Source organism: Mustela nigripes, chromosome 1 (genome assembly GCF_022355385.1).
Source record: "Mustela nigripes isolate SB6536 chromosome 1, MUSNIG.SB6536, whole genome shotgun sequence".
NCBI lineage: Eukaryota > Metazoa > Chordata > Mammalia > Carnivora > Mustelidae > Mustela > Mustela nigripes.
Window position 1 is genome coordinate 52,304,081 of NC_081557.1, and position 15,203 is coordinate 52,319,283.

At 36.5% G+C, this 15,203-nt stretch overlaps 1 protein-coding gene across 1 annotated transcript in view; it reads left to right on the forward strand.

The window, feature by feature from the left end:
- Positions 1 to 15,203, forward strand: part of ACER3 (alkaline ceramidase 3) — a 175,761-nt gene that overhangs the window by 91,133 nt on the left and 69,425 nt on the right. The window contains exon 3 of the mRNA XM_059411426.1: positions 5,613 to 5,665. Coding sequence (XP_059267409.1) covers positions 5,613 to 5,665 — 53 coding nt within the window. The remainder of the gene's footprint in view (positions 1 to 5,612; positions 5,666 to 15,203) is intronic.

The window sequence follows — 15,203 nt, forward strand, 5'->3', positions numbered from 1 at the left end:
GTTGAAGGCAGAGGCTTTAACCCACTGAGCCACCCAGGCACCCTGATTGAGAAGAGCTTTTAAAGTCACACTTAAATCTGATTCAGAGGGCGCCTGGGTGGCTCAGTGGGTTAAAGCCTCTGCCTTCAGCTCGGGTCATGATCTCGGGGTCCTGGGATCCAGCCCCGCATCGGGCTCTCTGCTCTGCAGGGAGCATGCTTCCCCGCACCCCTGCCTGCCTTTCTGCCTACTTGTGAATTATGTTAAATAAATAAATAACATCTTTTTTTTTTAGATTTTATTTATTAATTTGACAGAGAGAAATCACAAGTAGACGGAGAGGCAGCCAGAGAGAAGATAGGGAAGCAGGCTCCCTGCTGAGCAGAGAACCCAACGCGGGACTTGATCCCAGGAGCCTGAGATCATGACCCGAGCCAAAGGCAGCGGCTTAACCCACTGAGCCACCCAGGCACCCCATAAATAACATCTTTTAAAAAATAAATAAATAAAACCTCTTCTCAGTCTACTGCCTACAAATCATACCAGTCTACTCACTGCATCCCTATTTCAGCATTGTTCATGGTGTAAGCCAAGGTCTTTCAGTTTTTTTAATGCACTACCTTGCCTTTACATCTGCAGGATGCTTCTACATAGAATGATCTCATTTGTTTTAAAAAAAAAATCCTTTTACTTGCTTAACTCCAGTTTACTCTTCAAGCCCTATCTTATTTGTTACTTCCCCAGGTAGCCCTCTTCTGACTCCCCAGATGGGGTTATAGCCCCTGTGTATAGACTCCCAAGTTGTGAAAAGGCCACTTTCATATTTTTAATGGCTTAAAGTTCTGAGGACAGGAACCTTATCTTTCTTGTTCACTCATTTATCCCAGAGGAAATGCTTGGAATGTTGTTGATCGCCCAGTAAATATTTGTTCAAAAGGAAATGGGCTTGTGTAGCAGCATTAGTGGTGGGATTGCAAAATGGTATAGCCACTTTGGAAGACAGCTTGACAGTATTTTACAAAATTAACTATGCTCTCACCATATGATTCAACAGTCACACTTCTTGGTATTTACCTAAAGGGTTGAAAGCTTATCCTCACAGAAATACCTGCACTTAGGTGTTTATAGCAGCTTTATTTACAAGGCTGTGCTTGGAAGCAACTTAGATGTCCCTTAGTAGGTAAGTGAATAGGTAAACTGTTAGACCTTTAGATAATGAAATATTTATTCAGTGCTATAAAGAAGTGAAGTATCAAGCAATGAAAAGACAAGAAGGAACCTTAAATGCCTATTACTAAGAGAAAGAGTACTTATTGCTAACTGAAAAAGCTACATACTGTATGATTCCAAGTATATAATATTCTGCAAAAGGTAGAACTATGGAGACAGTATAAAAAGATCAGTGGTTGCCAGGGTTCAGATAGAAAGAGAGATGGAGGGGCACCTGGGTGGCTCAGTGGGTTAAAGCCTCTGCTTTCAGCTCAGGTCATGATCCCAGGGTCTTGGGATTGAGCCCTGCATTGGGCTCTTTGCTTAGCAGGGAGCCTGCTTCCCCCCCAACCACTGCCTCTCTGCCTACTTGTGATCTCTGTCTGTCAAATAAATAAATAAAATCTTTAAAAAAAAAAAGATGAAATGGCAAAGCAAAGAGAATTTAGGGTAATGAAACTATTCTGTATAATGATGAATACAAGTCATTATAAATTTGTCCACATCCAATAGTGAACCATAAAATGTAAGCTGTGGATTTTGGGTGATAATGATATACCAATGTAGGTACATTATTTGTAACAAATGTACCATTGTGGTAAGGGATCTTGATAGTGAGGGAGGCTGTGCATTTGAGGAGGTAGGGTTTGTATGGAAAATCTCTGTACCTCAATTTTGCTGTGAACCTAAAACTGCTTTTTAAAAAAACCATTAAAATATAGGCAAATCTATAATATAGAACATTCTACAAGAAAAAAAGAGAGGGGTATGCAGCCATCATTTAGGGAAATGCTAATCAGAACCACAGTGAATACCACTTCAATACATTAGGATGGCTATGATCAGAAAGACAGCCAATAACAAGTATTGGGAGGATGTGGAGGAATTAATATATTGCTCATGGGAGTGTAAAATGATACAGCTGCTTTTGAAAAACACTTTGGCATTTCTTCAGAATGCTAAACACAGAGTTAACATATGACCCACAAATTCCACTCCTAGGTATATATGCCCAAGAAATATGAGACCAAGTCTGCACAAAAACTTGTATGTGAATGTTCATAGAAGTGTTATTCAAAATAGTCAAAATGTGGGAAAAAACCTAGATGTCTATACTAGCTCGAGCTGCCATACCAGAATATCATAGCTTGGGTGGCTTGAACAACAGACATTTATCTTCCACAGTTCTGGAGTCTGGAAAGTCCAGCATTAAGGTACTGGCTGATTTAGTTCCTGGTGAGATACTGGCTTGCAGCTGCCTTCTCCATGTCCTCACATGACTCATGCAGGAAGATTGAGAGTGTGGTCCAATCTTTTCCTCGTCTTCTAAGGACACTCATTCCATCATGGGGCCCCACCTTCATGACCTCATCTAAATCTAATTACCTTCATTGTGTGTGTGTGTGTGTTTAAAGATTTTATTTATTTATTTGACAGAGTGAGAGAACACAAGCAGGGGCAACAGTGGGGAGAAAGAGAGGTAGAAGCAGACTCCCTGCCAAGCTGGGAGCATGATGTGGGACTCGATCCCAGGACCCTGGGATCATGACCTGAGCCCATGGCAGACGCCTAACCATCTGAGCCACTCAGGCACCCCCCCTAATTACCTTCTAAAGGTAATTATATACATGCTATAATATGAATGAGCCTTGAAAATATGCTGAGTGAAAGAAACCAGACAGAAAAGATTGCATATTGTATGATTCTATTTATATGAAAAGTCCAGAACAGGCAAGTCTATAGAGACAGAAAATACATTAGTGGTTGTCTAGGGTTGAAGAGTAGGGAGTTTTGAAGAGAAATAGGGAGTGACTACAAATAGGTATGAAATTTCTCTTTGGGATGATGAAACTGTTCTAAAATTAGGTAATGATGATGGTTGCACAGTCTGAACATTTAAGAACAATTGAATTGCGCACCTTAAATAAATTAATTTTATAGTATGTGAATTATCTCAATAAAGCTGATAAATTTTAGCAAAAATTGTTGGCTTACTTTAAAGTGAGAAAACATTGAGTAGAGAAAGATGATGCTCTTCTATTACATCTCTTTGCATTCTTAAGTAGATTGTTGAAGTAAATTATAGAGAACTCTGAAAGTCAGGCTTTTAATGATATATAATAAAGAGTACAAGAGAATATTTGAAAAGGTTTGTACCAAAACAGTTCTTGAGTAGAGCACAATTAAGTGGCCAGTCTGCTTTTCAGAATGAGTAGTCATCCCACTGCATTTAAAATTTTTTTTTATTTCATAGTATATTATGTGACTTTAACTCACAGAGTTTGTGGACTTCCCCCTCCCTTGCATTAATTTATCCACCTTTGCACTTTCTAATATCTTCTTTGGAAAAAAGACATCAACCATTCTGCTTCTTCTTTTTTTTTTTTTTTTAAGATTTTATTTGTTTGAGGGAGAATGAGCGAGAGAGAACACAAGCAGGGGCAGAGGGAAAGGGAGAAGTGCAGTAAGCCCAATGTGGGGTTCAATCCCAGGACCTTGGAATCATGACCTGCTAAAGGCAGATGCTTAACTGCCTGAGCCACCTACCCCTGCTTCTTCATTTCTTTAGTAAAATGAGTACAGTAACTGTTTACTGTCATCTGTCATCTCATGTTAAACAGCAAAAATAATGTGATAATATATTTAGTGGGTTTGTTGTTGTTGTTGTTGTTGTTGTTTTTAAAGCAGGAATAATGGAACACTCTTGGTTTCTGCTCAAGTCATGTTCTCAGGGTTGTGAGATTGGGCCCTGTGTTGGACTCTGTGCTCAACTTGGAGTCTCAAGGTTCTCTCCCTTTTCCTCTGACCCTTCTTATTGTGCTCTCTCTCTCTCTCAAATAAGTAAATCTTTAGAAAAAAAAAAAGTAACAAGGGATACATGGGTAGTTCAGTCGGTTAAGTGTCCAATTCTTGGTTCTGGCTTAGGTCATGATATTCGGGTGATGGTCTCAAGCCTGTCCCAGACTCCACACTCACCTTGGAGTCTGCTTGAGATTCTCTCCTTCTTCCTCCTCTTCTCTGCCCCCTACTGGTGTTGCACGTGCATGCTCTCATAATTAATTAATTAATTGAAATCTTTTTTGGAAAGTGAGAGTACAAATTATTTGGTGACACCTCCGTTTACCATGTGTGTTGGGCCAACTCTTATACATCCTTAAGGCTAACTTCCATGTTTTTTTTTTCTTTGTCTTTCATAAGTGCCCTCTACTGTGCTCCCATGGTACGCTGTATATCTCTTTATCATATCTCTACCTACTGGCTTCTTCTCTGCCTGTCTCTTCCATTAGACTAGATGCTTCATTAAGGCAAATGATTGGATCTTATCTTTGTACTGTAACTGAGTTTGGCAAATAGGATTTGTTGTTTGTTGAATTTAACTTAATGTGGAACCCTTTTTGCTAGGTATAATAGGGACCGATACTTGGTTAGCTAATTTTTAAAAATTCAAAACAGAATTATTATAAAATTATGTATATACCTACCTTAAATTTTTATTTTATTAAAACATAGTTATATAATCTTTGACAATTATTTGATATATGACGTGGTCTTGGGATCCTAATTATATTTTACTTAGCTTTTCTTTCATTAAAAAATAGAAGTTTTAAAAAACCCTAAAATGAAAGTTTATTTAAAATAGAGGCACTTGGGAAGAACTTGGAGAACTAAATATGGAATCTTTAGATTTTTACTATTTTTTTCTCAATCTAACAGGTGTCTTACCCACAGTTAATTCAATAGCAGTATTTATTAGCAACTCACTTTTATTGAGTCTGTTTTAAGCATTTTAAATAGTTTTTGTAGAAACAAGAGCTCACTTTGCAGTCATATTTCTGATAACTAAATGCGGTGGCATTAACAGGTTTGGGAACAAACATAACTCTCTAGCTCTTAGTAAGTATATACAATTCAAGTATATACAATTCAACAATTCAAAAGTATACAATTCAGCTATTTGGATAAAAGTACTAGAGTAGCTAACTAGCTATAATCATCATCCTGTAATATTGAAGCTGCAAATCTTATCGTGAGAGGCAGACAGTCTCTCCTTTGCTGTCCTGTCCACCGCTCCCTTGCAGTGTAGTCAACAAACTTCTGTCTCTGTTAAAATAAAAAAAGGCTTATCTTGAGTATCAGGTAGTATATTTTACAGAAAGAATGGAAAAGACTGTTTAATCCAGTGAATCCACTTAGTGGAGGGAATTTATGAGAATTTATACTATACTTGGTTTTTTTTCCCTATACCAGAATTTCATCAATTATAGAACTTACTCAGAGTCTGCTGTACTCTGCCATAGATTTTATAAATTTTGTTCTTAAAATTCAGTGCTTTGCATTGTCTTACTATCTTCTCACATAACTCTGGCCAGCCCCAAAGAATTTTATGCTAATCGTCTTTTTTTATTTGTTTGTTTTAATTTCAGTGGTAGGAATGGGATCCTGGTGCTTCCACATGACTCTGAAATATGAAATGCAGGTCAGTAATGACAAAATTAACTAAATGCTTATTTCTCTTCACCCAGAGACACTTAAGATTTGAGGAAACAGTACATTACTAGAGGGTGCTATTGAGATAAGAGACTGAAGGGGAAAAAGGGATTACATCTCTGGAGCTTTTACTTCAGGCCAGAGGATTGAAATTGACTAAGTGGAATAAAGAGGAGAGCAAATAAGTTAGTTGCCCATGGAGAAAACAAGTGAGAGCACTATAGGTTTTGACCTCCTCTGTGCAAACATATGTATAATGTTAGCACAGGATTAGGGAGTAGAGACACCTGGAGACATTTTAAAAAGACAGTTCACTAAGATAATATATTCTTTGATGCCTATTTTTCCTCGTGTCTCTTTTATGGCATCCATTTGAATGGATGGTTCCTTTAGTTAGCAAAGTTTTAGAGCTATGCAAGGATTTTTATTTACTGTCCTTACTCTCGGAGGCCATACATATCTAGTTCTCAGTCTTTTGACCTCTTTATTCCCTATTGCTAACCCAGAAGCTCATAGAAGAGCACTGTCCAGTAGAAATATAATGTGAGTATATATGTAATTTAAATTTTTTTTGGTAATCACATTGAGGAAGGCCATGTTGAAAAGAAATAGGTGAAATTAATTGTAATAATATATTTTATTTAACCCAATATATTCAAATATTATTTCAACATGTAATCAGTATAAAAATTTATTACTGAAATGTTTCATGTTTTGAAATAAGGTGTATATCTCAATTTAAATTAGGTTTATTTCCAGTGCTCAGTAGCCATATAAGGCTGGTGGCTACTAATTAGAGAGTGCTATTCCAGAGGATGTATGAATTATTAATTACAGTTATTTAAATGTATAGGAATTAATTCTTAGGAATGATTCTGATATTCAACACGTATTTATAATACATGATAAAATACCAGAGAACTGTTTAAGATTTAAGGAGACCAAAGAGACATGACAACTAAATAGAATGTGTGATTCTGGACTGGATGGTTGTGTGTGTGTGTGTGTGTGTGTGTGTGTGTATGTATGCTTACATTTATGGTATTATTGGGATGCTTAGAAAAACTTAAAGGAGGTCTGAGGATTATATGGTAGTAGTAAATCAGTGTTAATATCCTGATTTTGTTGGTAGTATTATGCCTATGTAGATGAATATCTTTTTTTAAAGATTTAATTCATATGCCATAAAATTAACCATTTTAAAGTATGTAAGTTAATTGTTTTAAGTACACTTAGAAAATTGTGAAGCTATCACCGTTATCTAATTACAGAACATTCATCACCCCAAAGAGAAACCTCACGCCCATTAACTCTCCCTCCTCATTACTCCTTCCACCTTGCCTCTGACAACTACTAAACTACTCCCTGTCTCTGTGGATTTGCCTGTTCTGGACATTTCATAGCAGTGGGTCATACAGTGACCTGTTAGGTCTAGCGTCTTTGACTTAGGCTGAATAATATTCCATTACATAGATATACCAATTTGGTTTATTCATTTACCAATTAATGGACTTTGGGTTGTTTCCACTCTTTGGTTTTTATGCATAATGCTTCTTTGAACATTGGTGTGCAAGTTTTTGTGTGGATATATGTTTTCTGTTATTTCAGATATATATTTATTAGAAATGGAATTGCTAGGTCACATGGTAATTCTGCATTTAACTTTTTATTTAAGTTAAAAAAAGTATTGTTTTATGTGCTTTGGTGAGTGCTGTGAAGTTTGTAAACCTGGTGATTCACAGACCTGTACCCCTGGGGATAAAAATATATGTTTATAAAAAATAAAAAATTTAAAAAAAAGTATTGTTTTGCATTTTACCTTTTGAGGAGCTACCAGACTGTTTTTCAAAGTGGCAAATTTTTTCAAAATTCCCACCAGCAATTTTCTTGATATCCTTGCCAGGTGATTGTCCTTCTTTTAGATTATAGCCATCTTGCTGGATATGAAGTGATATCTTATTGTGGTTCTGATTTATATTTCCCTAGTGACCAGTGATGTTGAACATTTTTCATGTGCTTATTGCCCATTTGTAATCTTCATGGAAGAAATGTCTGTTCAGATCCTTCTCCCATTTTTAAATTGAGTTATTTGCCTTTTTAATCATTGAGTTGTAAGAGTACTTTATATATTTTGGGTACTAGACCCTTACTGAATACATAGTTTTCACTTTTCTTCCATTCTGGGCTTTTTTTTTCATTTTCTTAATAACATCCTTTGAAGCAAAAAAGTTTTTTTGATTTTGTTGAAATCCATTGTTTTTTCTTAGGTTGCTTGTGTGGTTTTTTTGTTTTGTTTTAGTTAGGTTTTGGTTTTTCAGGGAGAGAGTGTGCAGGGGGAGGGAGAGAAAGAATCTTAAGTGGGCTCTGCACTAGGCTCGATCTCATGACCCTGAAATCATGACCTGAGCCAAAATCAAGAGTTAGATGCTTAACCAACTGAGCCACCCAGGCACCCCAAGTTGCTTGTGCTTTAGATATCATATGTAAGAAACCATTGCTTAATCCAAGATCATGAAGGTTTATACCTATATTTTCTTTTTTTTTTTTTTTAAGATTTTATTTATTTATTCAACAGAAAGAGGGAGAGAGAGAGAACACAGGAGGGTGAGTGGCAGGCAAAGGGAGAGGGAGAAGCAGGCTTTCTGCTGAGCAGGGACACAGGACTCAATAGGAGGACCCTGGGATAATGACCTGAGCTGAAGACAGTTGCTTAACCAACTGAGCCACCCAGGCGCCCCATATATTTTCTTCTAAGACCTTTATAGTTTTAGCTCTTATATTTAGGTCTTTGGTCTATTTTTTTTTTAATTCGAGTATAATTGGCATAAAATATTATATCAGTTTCAGGTATATAGTGATTGAACAAATCTATATATTATTCATTGTTTATCATAATAAGTGTACTCTTAATCCCCTTCATCTGTTTCACCCACTCTTCTCCCTCTGGCAACCACCAATTTGTTTTCCATATTTAAGAGTCTTTTTTTGTCTCTTTATTTCTTTGTTTTGTTTCTTAAATTCTACATTTGAGTAAAATCATGGTATTTACATTTCTTTGATATATTTCACTTAACATTATACCCTCTAGATCCATCTGTGTTACTGCAAGTGGCAATGTTTCGTTCTTTTTATGACTGACATCTTATTTATCCATTCATCTGTGAATGAACACTTGGGTTGCTTCGTATCTTGGTTATTGTAAATAATGCTGCGGTAGACATAGTGGTGCATGTATCTTTTCAAATTAATGTTTTCATTTTCTTTGGGTAAATACCCAGTAGTTGAATTACTGGATCACATGGCAATTCTGTTTTAACTTTTTTGAGGAACCTCTGTACTGTTCCACAGTGGCTGTACAGTTTGCATTTCCCAACAGTGCATGAGGGTTCCTTTTTCTCCACATCCTTGCCAATACCCGTTGTTCCCTGTGTTCTTAAATTTAGCCATTCCGCAGGTCTGAGGTGATACTGCATTGTGGCTTTGATTTGCATTTCTCTGATGATGAGTGATGTTGAACACTTTTTATGTTTGTTAGCCATCTGTATGTTTTCTTTGGAGAAATGTCTGTTCATATCCTATGCCCATGTTTTACTTGGAATTTTTTTGGTGTTGAGTTGTGTAAGTTCTTTATACACTTTGGATACTAACCTGTTACTAGGCATATCATTTGCAAATATCTTCTCCCATTCAATAGGTTATCTTTTAGTTTTGTTGGTTATTTCCTTTGCTATGCAGAAGCTTTTAGTTTTGATATAGTCCCAATAGTATTTTAGTTATTATTTATTTATAGTTATTTGCTTTTGTTTTCCTTGCCTTAGGAGATATATCTAGAAAAATGTTGCTGTGGCTGATACTGCTTGTGCTCTCTCTTAGGATTTTTTTGGTTTCAGGTCTCATACTTAGGTCTTTAATCCATTTTGAGTTTATTTTTGTGTATGGTATAGAAAGTGATCTAGTTTTGTTCTTTTGTATGTAGCTGTCCAGTTTTCCCAGCATCATTTGTTGAAGAGGTTGTCTTTCTGCCTTTGCATATTCTTGTCTCCTTCATCATAGATTAATCAACCAGGTAATCGTGAATTTATTTCTGGGCTGTCTATTCTGTTCCCTGATCTATGGGTCTATTTTTTTTCTTGCCAATACCATACTGTTTTTTTTTTTTTAAAGATTTTATTTATTATTGGACAGAGAGAGAGATCACAAGGAGGCAGAGAGGCAGGCAGAGAGAGAGGAGGAAGCAGGCTCCCCGCTGAGCAGAGAGCCCAATGCGGGGCTAGATCCCAGCACCCCGGGATCATGACCCAAGCCGAAGGCAGAGGCTTAACCCACTGAGCCACCCAGGCGCCCCCTATTTTGATTACTCTCTCTTTGTGTAGTATATCTTGAAATCTGGGATTAAGATATCTCTAGTTTTGTCCCCCACCCCAAGATTGGTTTGGCTATTCAGGGTCTTTTGTGGTTCCATACAAACTTAAGGATTATTTGTTCTAGTTCTGTGAAAAATGCTGTTGATATTTTGGTAGGGATTGCATTGAATCTATAGATCGCTATAGGTAGTATGGACTTTTTAACAGTATTTGTTCTCCTGATTCTTTAATCCATTTTAAATAATTTTTTTAATGTGATATGAGGTCTGGGTTTAACTTCATTCTTTTGCATGTGGATATCCAGTTACCCCATAATCATTCATTGAAAAGAATGTTCTTTATCCATTCAGTTGTGTTGGCACCCCTGTTTATGATGGTCAAGCAATCATAAGTGTATAAATTTATTTCTTGATTCTCAGTTAAACTCTCAGTTCTGTTCCATTGACCTGTATGTCTTTACTTATGCCAGCACTAGTACCACACAGCCTTGATTACTGTAGATTTGTAGTAAGTTTTGAAATTGGGATCTGTGAGACCTCCATATTTTCCCCTTTAAATAAAAATTCTTTAGGCATTTCCATGTGAATTTTAGGATCAGCTTTTCAATATCTTCAAAAATTAGCTGGGATTTTGAAAGGGATTCCATTGAATCCATAGAGCACTTTGGAGAGTATTGCTATCTTTATTTTTTTCTTTGTATTTACTTTTATTTTGCATATGATCTACAATAAAGATTATTTTGGTAATAAAATATTTTAAAACTTAAGTTAGATGATTTTTTTGCTAACTTGTAACTTTATGAGTAGTATTGCTATCTTCAGTATTGTCTTTCAATCCATGAACCTAGGATGTCTTCCCATTTATTAAGTCTCTTGTTTCTTTCAATGATGTTTTATAGTTTGTGTGCAAATATTGACCTGTTAAATGTATTCATAAGTGTTCAGTTTTTGATGGTATTGTAAATGAAATTTTCTTAATTTCATTATTTTGATTTCTCATGCCTAATTTATAGAAATAACAATGATTTTTGCATATTGTTATTGTATCCTGCAACTTTGCTAAACATTTTTCCCTGTAGTAGTTTTGTGTGTGTGCATATGTGGATTTGTTAGGGCTTTCTGTGTACACAATCATGTCATATGCAAGTAGGGATCATTATATGTCTTCCTTATCAATTGGATGCCTTTTACTTATTTTTCTTGCCTAGTTGCCCTAAATAGAACTTTTAGTACACTGTTGAATGGAAGTGGAGAGACCAGATATCCTTGTTTTGTTCCTGATCTTAGGAAAAAAGCTTTTAGTTTTTCACCATTAATTACATTATCAGCTGGAGTTTTGTATGGATGCCCTTTTTAAGTCTGAGGAAGTTCCCTTCTATTCCTATTTTGTTGAGTGTTTTTATCAAGAAAAGATGTTGGAATTTTCAGATATTTTTTTTTCTGAGTCTCTTGAAATAACCAGGTTGTTTTTCTCCTTTATTATATTCGTATGGTCTAGTACACTGGGTCTCATATGTTGAACCAACCTTGCATTCCTGTGATAAATTCCATTTGGTCAAGGCATGTAATCCAAGTTAGTATCTTTGTAGGAAACATGCACTAGAGTACTTAGGAGTAATAAAACTTCATGTCAGCAATTTACTCAAACAGTTCAGAGGTTAAAAAAAAAAGTTCTTTGTATTGTCTTTCAAACTTTTTTGTACCTTGAAATTGTTTCAATTATTTTTTTGATAAAAAAACAATATACGTGTTCTTTAACCCCAGCAATTACACTCCTAGGAATACCTTCTTAAAAAGTAATCAGAAACAGGGAAAAGACGTTTTACAAGTATGTTATATAGGTGGGAGTGTTACACATAATAAAGGTTTTTAAATGATCTAAATACTTAACAAAGGGAGATTGTTAATATATACTATGATATATCTATGTGTTGAAATGTACTGTTGCCATTTAAAATAATATTTCAGGGACACCTGGCTGGCTTGTCAGTAGAGCATGTGACTCTTGATCTCAGGATCTTGAGTTCAAGCCCCACACTGGGCATAAAGCTTACTTAAAAAAATAGAATAAAATAAAGGAAGCATGATCTCTGGTACATTTAAAAAGTAAATAAATAAAATATTTTGAAGACTTTTGAAATGGGAAAACGTTATAAAGACAAAACTTTATGTACTGTGATAATTAATTTTATAAGCAATAGAGGAAAGACTAGAAGGAAGTACATTTTGCTTCACTTCTTTTCCTTTGTTACAAAGTTTGTAATCTGTGGCTCAAAATTATAATAACTCCCACCTACCCATAAAATATCCTTAAACTTGGGTGCCTGGGTGGCTCAGTGGTTAAGCCTCTGCCTTCAGCTCAGGTCATGATCTCAAGGTCCTGGGATCAAGTCCTGCATTGGGCTCTCTGCTCCGCAGGGAGCCTGCTTCCCCCTCTCTCTGCCTGCTTCTCTGCCTACTTGTGATTTCTCTCTCTCTCTCTCTCTGTGTCAAATAAATAAATAAAATCTTTTTAAAAAAAATCCTTAAAGTCCCTGCCCCTTGCTTTCTAAGCAATATTCAGTTCTTTTTTTTTTTTTTTTAAGATTTTATTTATTTATTTGACAGAGAGAGATCGAAGTAGGCAGAGGGGCAGGAGGAGAGAGAGGAGGAAGCAGGCTCCCTGCTGAGCAGAGAGCCCTATGTGGGGCTTGATCCCAAGACCCTGAGATCATGACCCGAACCGAAGGCAGTTGCTTAACCCACTGAGCCACCCAGGCGCCCCCAATATTCAGTTCTGATCAAGCTCAATTATCTGTGTATTCTGTGCCTGAAATGAGTAGCTAAATATTGGTCATAGAAATTATATCCCTTTGTTAAATCTCACTTTTAAGTTATTGAACAAAAATCTCAAATAACCACTCAGTGCCATAAGATAGTACCATTACATTTCCTGACAGTTTCCATTCTCTAGAATTATTATTTCACACTTGCTGCTCTTTTTAGATTTCTTTTTATATCTTTTTTTTTTTTTGCCTCATATCCTCTTCTCCTCAGTGATAATGTCACCAGTATTTCACTAATAATATAAAAGTTAGTAAGACATTCCCTCATCTTTTTACCACTATCATCTTCCTCCTATTATTGTGGAAGAAATGTCCCAGCTCCTCTCAAAGACTCAAGCCTGCAGTTAGTTACATACTCCCAGTCATTTGCTCCACCAGTCTTTTTGAAAGTCACTACACTCATTCACTGCTGTCTGCTTACACGCATACTCAACTAACTCCCCTCCTTTAAAAATGACTTCTCCCTGGATGGCCATCTGGGCTGCTCTTTACACAATGGCTTTGTGGTTTTTAGAGGAGATACTGTAACTAGTCTCTGCACAGTAAGATTTCTTGCATGGCAGCGCTTCAAGCTTCTTCTTTTTTGTTTGTTTGTTTTTACGATTTTATTTATTTGAGAGAGAGAGAGAGCATGCATGCACACAGGTGCACAAGTAGTGGGAGGGGCAGAGGGAGAAGGAGAGAAGCGAGACTCTCTGCTGAGCACAGAGCTGGCTAAGGGGCTAGATCCCTCAACCCTGATATCATGACCTGAGCCAAAACCAAGAGTCAGACGTTTAAACAACTGAGCCATTCAGGTGCCCCAGCACTTCAAGCTTCTTGATGTGGAGTAGAAACTTCAGGAAGCCACTGAGCAGCTTTGTTTTCTTGTTGTTCCTGTAACCAGTGTTGGGCATCAAGATCTAGCCCTTGAATCTTCCATGCACCCTATTGTCAATGCTTTTGAGTTTCCACCAGTCATGATTAATTTTCATGTATCAGTCTGACTTGTGCCAGATGAACTTCTTGGTCCATTAAAAAGTTAATCATCTTGGGCTTTACCAAAGGTCTGAGGGCAGCCATGATGTTGAGTAGGAGATGGCCGCCACTTCTGCAGGCAGTGCTGAGGAAGAGAGGGGCTCTGGCCCATCTTTTAGTCCTGGGCTATCTTCTCTATATTCTCTCCTAGGTGATCTCATATAATGTCATGATTCTTATGCTAATGATTTCAAAACATCTGTCTTCAGTTCTAACCTCATCTTTGAGCTCTAGATTTGTACAACCAACTACATGTTTGACATACCACTTCAATGTCTAATAGAAATCTTAACCTTTAATGTGGGCAATATGTAATTCTTTATTTCTTTTTCCATACCAGTTCCTCCCCTGTGATGCCATCAACCACTCAAAATGCTAAAGCTAAAAACTAGAGTCATCCTTGATTTCTTTCTTCTCCTCATACCTCACATCATATCTGTTAGCCATTCTTCTGTTTTTTTTTTGTTTTGTTTTGTTTTTTTTAATATAACTGGAATGGGGCACCTGGGTGGCTCAGTGGGTTAAGCCTCTGTCTTTGGCTCAGGTCTTGATCTCAGGGTCCTGGGATTGAGCCCTGCATCGGGCTCTCTGCTCAGCAAGGAGCCTGCTTCCCTTCTCTCTCTGCCTACTTATAATATTGCTGTCGAATAAATAAATAAAATCTTTAAAAAATATATAACTGGAAAATGTGTTCCGTTGCATACCCTTGTGTAAGCCATCCCATCTCATTTCCTGGCTCTTCAATAGTCATCCAAGGTAGTCTTTTAAATTTTAAATCAGGTCGTATTGTTCTTCTGCTGAAAACTCTCCAATACATCTATTTGCACTTAAAATGAAATCTAAGTTTTTTACTGTGACCTAGTAGATCTGGCCCCGGTTTTGTCCTACAACTTCAGTTTTTACTCTTCCTCTGAATTTTTTGCTACATTCCAGTCACACTGGCCTGATCTCCCCCAACTAGAATGTAAACTTCTTAAGAACAGAGATCCCACTTCTCTTAAATACCCACTGTACTTTAGCGTATAGGCTAGTGCTGGCACATGGCATCTGCCCAATAAATATGTAAACAAAAGGGAGGAAGGGGGTAAGGAGGAAAGGAAGGACATTTAATTAAAGACATGAGTAAATAACTAAAGAGATGCATTAAAGTATTAAATAGTGGTTTTCCCTGGATCGTGGGATTGCAGGGCATTATATTTCTCACTTGCATTTCTATGTTTTTTAGATTTACTGAAATAAATGAAATAATTTTGTAATAAGGAAATAAATGTTTATGGTTTTTTTTTTTTTTTTTTTTTAAATTTTTTATTTTTTATAAACAT